Consider the following 11,128-nt stretch of genomic DNA (forward strand, 5'->3'; position numbering starts at 1 on the left):
TTTACTTTTTTTGCAGTTGAATTCTAGTTTCAAAGCTTTGTGGTCAGAGAATATGCTTGGTATAATTTCAATCTTTCTGAATTTGTTGATGTTAGTTTTGTGGCCCATTATATGGTCAATTCTTGAGAATTTTTCATGTACACTGGAGAAAAATGTATACTCTGGCATTTTGGGGTGAAATGTCCTATAGATGTCTATCATATCAAATTGTTCTATTGATTTGTTTAAGGCCAATATTTTTTTATTGATTTTCTGTTTGGATGAACGATCTAGTACCATCAACGTTGTATTGAGGTCTCCAAATATGATTGTATTTTTGTCGGCTTTTATTTTTAAATCAATTAGTAGATGTCTTATATCTCTTGGTGCTTCTTGGTTTGGTGCATATATATTAAGAAGTATTATGTCTTCTTGGCTCAATGTCCTCTTATCATTATGAAATAACCATCTTTGTCTCTGATAACCTTTGCTGTCTTGTAGTCAACATTGTTAGATATGAGTATGGCTAAACCTGCTTTTCTTTAAATGTTATTTGCTTGCAGAATCGTTTTCCAACCTTTCACTTTGAATTTGTTTTTATCCTTGTGCTTAGATGTGTTTCTTGAAGACAGCATACAATTGGATTTTCTTTTTTGATACACTTTGCTACTCTGTATCTTTTTACTGGTGAGTTCAATCCATTTACATTTAGTGTAATTATTGACACTTGAGGGTTTTCTATTGCCATTTTATATATTGCTTTCTGATATCTCTGTTTCTTGTTTGGTTCCTCTCTTTTGTTTTTCTGTCATTTGTTTTTGTTTGGTTGTATTCCATACTTCTTTCCTCTGTTTCTTCTTTTGTTAAGCCATGTCTTTCTGTAGTGGTTTTTTTCTGGGGTGATTATTACTAAGTAATAAAAAGTATGTATTATATTCATTGTAGTATATTATCTCATGAATGCTTCTGTACTCCATCTTCTTTTGCTTCTGTTAATCTTTGTTTTCTCTCCTTTTTTGTTTTGTTGTCACAGATTAATCTTGTTTTTATTGTGATCTTGTTGGAGTTTTTACTTGTGATTTTGTTGTGATTTGTTCTTTGTATCTGGTTGGATAGCCCCCTTTAGTATTTACTGAAGTGGGGGTTTTCTGGTGATAAATTCTCTCATTTTTTTATATCTATGAATGTTTTTATTTCACTTTTGTATTTGAAGGATAGCTTTGATGGATATAGTATTCTTGGTTGGAAGTTTCTCTCTTTCAGCACTTTAAATATTGGGGTCCATTCTTTTCTGGTTTTTAGAGTTTCTGCTGAGAAATCTTATGATAGCCTAATAGGCCTTCCTTTATATGTTGTATTCTTCTTTTCCCTGGCTGCTTTGAGGATTTTTGTTTGTAATTGGATTGTAATAATTTCATTATGATGTGCCATGCAGTAGGTCTGTTTGGGTTAATATAACTCAGTGTTCAGTTTACTTCTTGGATTTAAGGCTCTAATTCTTTCCACAGGCTTGGGAAATTCTCATCGATTATTTGTTTGAATATGTTCTCCATTCCATTTTTTCTCTCTTCTCCTTCTGATATACCCATTATTCTTATGTTGTTCTTTCTGATGGAGTCAGACAATTACTGTAGGGTTTTCCCATTTTTTTTAAATTCGTGAGTCTCTCTCGTCTGCTCTCTGTAGTACCTCTAGTTACCTGTCTTCTATGTCACTAATTCTCTCCTCTCTCTGGCCTTTTCTATTAGATAAGCTTGTTACCTCATTTTTCAGTTCATGAATTGAGTTTTTCATCTCTGTTTGGTTCCTTTTTTATAGTTTCAATTTCCTTGGTGAAGTATTCTTTTTGTTCATTAAATTGTTTTTGAGCTCTCTAAATTGCCTTTCCTTGCTTTCTTGTATTTCTTTCAGTATTTTTAAGACTTCAATTTTTAATTCTCTGTCATTTAACTACAAGGTTTCCAGGCCAGTGGAATTGCTTCCTAGAGATTTTTCATCATCTGTCTGAGCTACATTGCTGTCTTTTGTATTCATGATATTTGAGTTATTTTTCCTTAATGGCATTTGAGAGTGGTATTGTTAAAAACACTAATAAGATATAATTTAAAAATAAAATAAAAATTGAAAAGATACAGTGAAAAATAAAAATTCTATAATGAAAAGTGGAACAAAAACAGAGAACAAGGTGCAGGAACTGAGAAAAGATGACAAAAGAGATAAAAAATAAAGTAAAAAAACATGAAAAATGACACAAAAGAAAATATGAATCCAAAATATAATAATTTGTTAAGTGATGATTGAATGAGAGAAAAAAATGTAAAGATTTTTGAAATGAAACCCTCATAAAAAACAAGAATGAAAAATGTCAGAACTATGAATATTAAAGTTCAAAAGAAAAAGGAAAGAAGGTAAAATTACCAAAATGGAAAAAAAGAAAAAAGTTATAAAAATGTAAATTTTTTTGGTTTTGAGAGGTAGTTTCTTTCTGTTTTTCGGCAGGTGGTGCTATACTATGGTTTTTGCCCCTGTGGGGCTCTTGGGCAGAGGTTTGCTTTTGTATCACTTGGAGGCTCTGCCAATGGGAGACTCAGTTTTCCAGGTGCCTCTCCCACCCCACGTCTCTCCCACCTGACCTAGCAGTCTGAGACTTAGCTGTGACGTTTAGCCCAGTCACTGCTTGCAGAATAAGAGGCTTTAAGAGCAACCAGGTCCTTCTTCCAGTACCGCTCAAAGCACAGTTCTGGATAAGGCTGTGCCAACAAGAGCCACCAGCAAGAGCAGGCAGACTGGGAGCGGATTGCCAATCTAGTGCCTTTCTAAGGGCCGGTGGACAGGTCTAGCATGCCTCAGGGAGCCGCAGGCTAGGAGCTGATTACAGATCAAGAGCCTTTCTAAGGGCCCTTGGGAATATCTAGTATGCATCAGTGCTCTGTGGGTCTAATCTCCACAGGCTTCTACCTTGTACACTGCTTGGTAGCCCAAGCCATGTTTGTGCCCAGCCCCCACAACTTCAGCAGTGCCCATGGAGGCTTGCACCCATCCACTTAGGTGGACAGACCTGTGATCTCAGTTAGAGCTGGAAATGCAGGCTTGAGGAGGCACCCTGCCTGGACAGTCTCAGGCCCAGGGATCCTGGCATTTGCACCTGTCCCATGCTGGCAGTGGAGTTGGGACTGCACTAAGATGCTGGCAACAGCACAAGTAGATATTTATCACTGATAATCTCCGGCTAAGCCCTTCTGCCCGAGAGCACATGCGCCCATGTCATTGGTGCCAGGTGGAGCCACTCGCACACTGCCTGGGATTGTGGAGCTGGCAATGCAGAAAACTGCTGGAGCTGGAGCAGGCTCCCGAGGGTACCCTGTAAACAGAAACCTCTGTCAGAGTCTGCCGCCCATGCTTGCCCCGCGACCACCATCTTAAACAGAACTAACATGTTCTTCCTTCTGCTTGATCATCCACCCTAACCCAGCTTCCTCCCTCTGCCTCCGACCCACTTCAGATGAAAGCATTCCTTCCTCAGATCGGTGAGGAAAGTGAAAAACCCCGTTCTCTATCTTATTTCTGTCAGAGTGGATTATATATTCAACCACGTTTTCACCCAATTAAACCTTTGTCTGGTGTGTGTATATTTCAGGTGCTCCTGAGACTTTTTTTTCTGTCTCTAGTTGTTGAATTTGTTGAAATTTCAAGGGGAGACATTGGGAGCACCCCTGATGGCGCCATTTCTCTGACATCCTCCAGTTTGGAACATTTCAAGATTGGCTTTTTTTTTTTTTTTTACTTATTTTAATTCCCTAGAGGTGCATCCAAGTAGCTACATATATCAATAATTTATTTCTTTTCACTTCTGAATAGTGGTCATGGACAGTTTTTTAACTTTTTACACATTAAAGGACATATGGGTTCTTTCAGGCTTGAGATTATTGCAAACAATACTGTGAATATTAATATATAGGTTTTTGCATGAGCATATGTTATAATTGCTCTAGGATAAATGCTCAAGAGTATAATTACTGGGTTCTATTGTAATGGCATGTTTAGTTTAATAGGTAACTACCATACTCTTTTTCTATACCACTTTACACTCCCATCAGCAGTGTATGAGTGATCCACTACACGCTGCATCTTTGCCAGCATCTGATGTTATCCCTATTTTTTTATTTTAGTTGTTAGGTACAGAGTGATATCTCATTGTGGTTTTAATTTTCATTTACATAATGGAAAATGATGTTGAACTTCTTTTCATGTGCTTATTTACCATCTGCATATCCCCTTTGGGGAACAGTCTTTTTTCATTTTTAATTAGATAGTTTGCACTTTACTGTTAAGTTTTGAGAGTTCTTTATATAGTCTGGATACTAGTTCTTTAGATATTTGTTGGGAAGGCAATTTTCTGTTATTGAAAATCTTTTGCACCTTTACCAATAATTGTGTGCTGTGCTCTTTTATTGTCCCATACGTAGACATATTCTCAATTCACATTAGACAACTTGCCATTTACTGAATGGCCCCTAAGACTTCAGTGACAAAGCTCATGCATTGTTCACTTCCTCTGTCCTTCACTGTTGACTTAAAGACTTATTTTAAATGTAGACTCTTGGAACCACTCTTTTCTCTTGGACTTAATCTACACTTATCATCTATCATCTTTTACTTAGTCCTTAGTCATATAAAATTTTCTTATAAACATCTTGAGAACAAAAAAAAGTCTTATATTTCTTAGTAACTTTAAAACTCAGTTTCTTCTAAAAAGATTTATGAAATTAACTATTTAAGGTAGTCTTATAAGTGACACATTGTGTGTGGATAAAAAACATAAAACTATTACCATATACACATATATAAAGTATATATACACATATAGAAAGAGAGAGGCTGAGACTAATCTAATAACAAAAGATATTTTGACATTCTGTTTTGTCATGATGTTAACAGTTAGGGATATATACCTCCCAATAATATCACTAGTTTCTATACTTTTTTGAGTACAAGACCTTCTTCAATATTAAGATACTTCTCAAACTCAGTGATATACTCCAGCATTTGTAATCTAAGGAGGCACATCATGACAAAAAGCCACTAACAATTCAGGAGAGCTTAAAATCCTGTGTTTTAATTATTTCAAGCTTTACATATTATTAAAAACAGTAGTAAATGTACATGCATAGAAATTATATGCTATTATGTCTATACATTTTCTGATGGCTTGTAATAATTCTAGGCCTTCATACATTGATGGCCCATTGATTAGAAGTCACTACAATAATTTCTCCATCAGATTATACTCACAACATAAAACATACTATTTGTATTTTAAACACATGTAAAATTGTTTCAAAAATCATAGTCCTTACATAGCAAACTCCAATTTATCCAAAGTCCAAGTTTTCAGAAATGTGAATTAATGTGTGGGTAAGTAACTATTTTAGTAGTGATGCTCATCACATAAACAAGTTTGGCAAGGAAGCTGATTGAATTTAGAAAGCCCTGAGGAAAAACAAAGGTTATAATATTTTAATTTCTCTCCCAATAGGCTGTGTCTCTATTAATATAACAACAGTATTTATATTAAGAAATGTAAAAAAAGTACTGTAGGCCAGTTTTAATTCTGGTTTTACTTTCTCTTGACCTCAGCTGTGATGTAAGCCCTCATCTCTGTACCAAATCTCTCAATTATTTCTGTGCATCCTCAGTAACACTTTATATGTGTTTTCAAGAAAGCCCAGTACATTATCACAGTATCAACTTTGTTTTTAATTTCTCCACTGCTTTGCTTCCTGAGTACTACTACATTGGCCACTAACCACAGCTGGTATTTCTCAAACTTTCAAAGTCATGCATTGTTCTGGGAAGTGGGAGAGAATGACCTCGCTCTCCTTTTCATATAAATCTTTTAGAGAAATACAAAGAGGTTATTATATTGCATCACCAATGTCTTACAAAGTTCTTCATGAAAATATTTCTTTTCATTTTCATTCATAGACATCTGCCTCCCTAAGACCCGGTCCTAAGAGAGGCTGGGACATTGACAAGTCCCTTTAGTATCCACCCTTCAGATACCAAAGCTTTCGTAAAAAGGCATGCTTGTCTACTTGAAACTTCCCAGAGTGACTCTTAACAGGCTTTGCCAGCAGTCTCCCTGAAAATCCTGTCTTATACAAAACGCAGTGTAGACATGACTGAGTTCAAGATCAGGCAGGGCTGGTGGTAAGAATGCTTGAAATTGCACTGTAGTTTTTATGAAGCAGAGCTGGGATTCTGCCTCCAAAGCCTTTGTTCTTTCCGCTCTATCTTTGGACTTTAGTTAAAAGCCATCTTTTTTTAATGATTCAATAAAAATAGAGATTTTTGTCTTATAACAAAATTATTTTATTATAGTCAATGCATTTTTAAAATTTTTTATTTAGGGAATTAAATTTAATGGGGTGACATTGATAAATAAGAATATAGGGGTTTCAGGTAAACATTTATACAACTCTGTTAAGGGATTAATATCTAAAATATACAAAAACTCACAATGTATTTTTCACATTGTGTTCCTTTCTTAGATATTATGCTATTACAAACCATAAAGGGGAAATTAGAAAGGACAGAACCGAAACATTCTGTGTTATACATACCGTAAAATATCTTCCAGAATGTATATAAATATCCAGCATAATGCTAGGTATATGGTACACTGAGTAAGCAATAGCTAATATCACCTATATGGTTCGCTCATTTGCTACTCAGAGCATGATGAATTTCTACTTGTATATACAGACTTTGAGACCCTGAGGTCAAACATTTTGACCAGAGCTACATAATTAGATTTCAGGTTCCAAACTGTGTGATTCCACAGCCCATGCTGACCCCACTATACTATGCTTTATTATCCCTTCTTCTCTCCACCTACAGAGCTCTGTTGTCAATGGTGTTCAACTCTCCCTTTCATCATCCTGCCTCCTCACTCCTCTTCCCACCAGGACTAGACATACTTCAGTTTTGTTCTCCCATTGCAATCATTAAAAATACACTTTAGAACGATTTACGAGAGACCCTTGTGTCAATTATGATATACTGAATGCTCATATATAAGTCATTAGATGTTAATTACCTTAAGCAATGTTTTCTACTTGATGTAACAATTTCAAACCCACAAATTCAGTATTTAACAGGAGGTGGTGAAGACTTGTCACATGCCTATGGGTAAGAAAATACCATAAAGAGAAATCAATGCTTGACTAGGTAGTGTCGCAGTGGATAGAGCGTCTGGGACACAGAGAACCCCGGTTTGGAACCCCCAATTCTCTGGCTTAAGTACAGGCTCATCCAGTTTGAGCGCAGCTCACCAGCTCGAGCAAGGGGTCACCAGCTTGAGCGTGGGAACATAGACATGACCTCATGGTCACTGGCTTGAAGCCCAAGGTCACTAGCTTGAGCAAGGGATCACTCGCTCTGCTGTAGCCCCCCAGTCAAGGCACATTTGAGAAAGCAATCAATGAACAACTAAAGAGCTGCAACAAAGAATTGATGCTTCTCATATCTCTCCTTTCCTGTCTGTTGGTCCCACTCTTTGTCTCTCTGTCTCTATCGCACAAAAAAAAAAAAAAAAAAAAACAAGAGGGAGAAATTAAAAGAGCTGTGCAAATTTGGTCTGTTTATGTGAAGGCAGAATACATATTGAATCATTTGGTGAAAATGTCTCAAAGAAGATAATCATTTGTGTACTTCTCTAGTATTACCCACTAATTACTCATTGCACAATAGAAAGAAAAGAATGCTTATTTTTCTATAACATTGAGGGTGCAGTTAAAAAAATTAACAGATATATATCATCTATGTCATGCAATGATTGCATGCTTATAAAACTTTAGTCTTTTTCTTTAAAACTATGCATAATGAAGCAGTGGGGAAAATCCATAAAGTAACATAAACTTGGGAGTTCAAATGTTTGTATTTTATCCAGGAAGGCAATTAATTTCCCAGGTCACTTTTGAGAATTTCAGCTTGCAGAATACCTGGGAGACTCAAATCTGTCTTGAAGTATCAATATATATTTCCTCCTGTCAACTAATGCAAAATTCCAAGAAACAACTGTGTGGTTTTTTTTCCAGAGTATTTGATGGATCTTTTTAAGCTATAATTTATTAGTCTTTAATATGTACCTGGCTTTGGGTAAAGCTTGTATTTGTTCTCTCATTTAGTCTTCCCCACAATGTTAACAAGTAAATGTTATTATTATCATTGTGAAAATGAGAAAACATATAAATGACAAGAGATTCATGTATATATGAATAATGGATTTGTTTCTTTTAAAGTTACATCTTTAGGACCAATTTATGTCATTCACAGACTTCTTAAGCTAAACTTTTCCAAAGACCTAAGGCTTACGAGTTATTCCATCTTTTGACTTCACACACAGTCACACTTTGAAGGCCCCTTCATTCACTTCTCTATAAAACAGGAGGTGGGTTGATCTGCTGAAAATGTTGTGGAAGAAAAATGGACAACATTTTAGGCTGTTCAAAATAGCCACTATAGGAAAAAGAAAAAGGAGTTTACTCTGAAGTCCTGGAAAGTTAAGAAGACAGAGGAGAGAGTGGTTCAGAGAGTCCATGTTGGGCATCCATTGAGGTTAAAAAAGATACATTACTGGCCTGGCCAGATAGCTCACTTGGTTAGAGCATCATCCCTATATGCCAAGATTGTCGGTTTGATCTCTGGTTGGGGCACATACAGGAACAGATCAGTGTTTCTGACTCTCTCTCTCCCTTCTTCCCTCTCTAAAATCAATAAATAAATTTTTAAAAAGAGAGAGAGAAAGAAAAAAAAAGATGCATTACACTGGTAGGGTATTGAGATTTTTTAAGGCAGCCCTCCAAATCCTTTATTATTCCAAGGGAGCTCAATGGCTCAGTGGATGAAATTATTTGAATATGCAGTCCTAGGAAACTAAAAAGACAATCTCATGTCTCAAATGTAAGATTCTAGAAGAGGAGATAGCCAGACACCATCATATAAAGCAAGGTAGAGTAGGCTGATATATTATAAATATATTGGATTTCATATCCTTGATTGAATTATTACTTGACAAGTAAACAGTTGTTTGGAGAAGCTAAGAGATTTTGAATAGAATTTCATCAATAACTTCAAGAGTTTATAAGTAGTAGCCAAATTCCAGTATGACAGACCAGAAACCACATTCATATATACCAAGGAGGCCTCCCTGTTGAATCAGAGGGCTTCCCCCTAAGTTGTTTCTCCTGCTTCTTTTTTGCATATATAGAGAATATTTCTTTCTATCCTGTAGCTTGTTTATAGGTTGTTTGAAGTGGTATATAAAACTGCTTTTCTAAATGTATTCTGTGGAGTTTTCCTAGAAACCATGTTGGATTTGCACACAGCTTCCCCCTCCTTTTTTTATGGCTAACTAATTTCTTAGTAGTAACACACCTTCAGTTTCTTTACCATTGCAGTCACTCGGTGATAAAAACTTGGACTTAAGTCCTGGATATAAGTGAAAAAGAGTGAGAAACAAAACTGTACATACAACTTAATTATAACCCAGATTCATAAGAAGTGATTATTTGTGGTAAACAAAAAAGAACATCAGAATGTTACCTGTAATTATGTCCCAATGGTGGAAATATCAATATTTCCTTCCTTTTTTTTTTGTTTTATCAATACTATATTTAATGAGCATGTATTTTCATAATTAAAAATGAAGCAATTTTAAAGAAATTAAGGTAAATACAGAATGACTTCTTCACATGCAGAAAGAAATATCACTGTACTGTATTAAAATAATGCAGAAATCATGGAAATTGGTCTGCTTTCCTCATTAGCCTTCAAAAAAGAAAGTTAAGGTTCAAGTTTCCATGCTGCACAGTAAATTCAAGGAGTTAAAAAGTGAAGGGTATTTAATTTTTTTCCTGGAGAATAATTTACAGTCTTATTAAATTTGTGATGGACAATTATTAATAAAATCAGACTATATACTAAGCTTCTTATAAAGCTATTCCTTCACTAAACTTTATTATGTTAGCAGAACCTTTAGCTTTTCAGAATTAGAATTAGAAATGAAAGATTCTAACATTAACCTATCCATTACAACATACAAAAGATTAGTAGCTAAATATTTTTATTAAAAGTAACATTTTTAAAAGAGGAAGTTAGCATATCTAATTTATATTTTCATTATTCCTCTCCCTTTTCAGGTGGTACATGATGAATTCACAGAGCTCCAAGGACATGTCTTAATGCTAATTGTAAAGAGCAAAACCACATTTGTGGGAGCAATTAACATCTAACGTTATAGTGTTTCACTCAATGAAGAAATTGGTACTCACTAGGAAACAGTATAATATGACCAATGCTATGAACATATGCATTATTCATAACCATAATTGCTTATATTTTTTGCACTTCTGGGTCTATCAATGGCAAGATATTTTTGCCGTCAAAGACAGTGTATTGTACTAAAGACACAAGAAAAAGGAACCAAAATCAGTCTTCATAGTTAGCTATTTTTTTAAATATTTATTTAATTATAAATTTTTATTAATTTTAATGGGTGACATCAATAAATCAGGGTACATATGTCCAAAGAAAACATGTCCAGGTTATCTTGTCATTCAATTATGTTGCATACCCATCACCCAAAGTCAGTTTGTCCTCCGTCACCTTCTCTCTGGTTTTCTTTGTGCCCCTCCCCCTCCCCTTCCTATCTCCCTCCCTCTCCTACCCCCCCCCCCTTAACCACCACACTCTTGTCCATGTCTCTTAGTCTCGTTTTTATGTCCCACCTATGTATGGAATCATGCAGTATTTAATTTTTTCTGATTTACTTATTTCACTCAGTATGACGTTATCAAGATCCATCCATTTTATTGTAAATCAGAGGTCCCCAGTTCACTGTCCCTCAGACCGTTGGAGGGACCAACTATAAAAAAACTATGAACAAATCCTTATGCACACTGCAGATCTCTTATTTTAAAGTAAAAAAATAAAACGGGAACAAATACAATATTTAAAATAAAGAACAAGTAAATTTAAATCAACAAACTGACCAGTATTTCAATGGGAACTATGCTCCTTTCACTGACCACGAATGAAAGAGGTGCCCCTTCCAGAAGTGCGGGGGGGGGGGGGGGGGCTGATAAAT

General features: G+C 35.4%; 1 protein-coding gene across 1 annotated transcript in view; it reads left to right on the forward strand.

Moving 5' to 3' along the window:
• Positions 1 to 10,333, forward strand: part of PIK3C2G (phosphatidylinositol-4-phosphate 3-kinase catalytic subunit type 2 gamma) — a 352,443-nt gene extending 342,110 nt beyond the window's left edge. Inside the window, 2 exon segments of the mRNA XM_066252620.1 lie at positions 10,182 to 10,299; positions 10,302 to 10,333. Of these exon segments, the coding sequence (XP_066108717.1) occupies positions 10,182 to 10,299; positions 10,302 to 10,333 (150 nt within the window).
• Positions 10,334 to 11,128: the final 795 nt, after the last annotated feature.

Source organism: Saccopteryx bilineata, chromosome 1 (assembly GCF_036850765.1).
Source record: "Saccopteryx bilineata isolate mSacBil1 chromosome 1, mSacBil1_pri_phased_curated, whole genome shotgun sequence".
Taxonomy (NCBI): Eukaryota; Metazoa; Chordata; class Mammalia; order Chiroptera; family Emballonuridae; genus Saccopteryx; species Saccopteryx bilineata.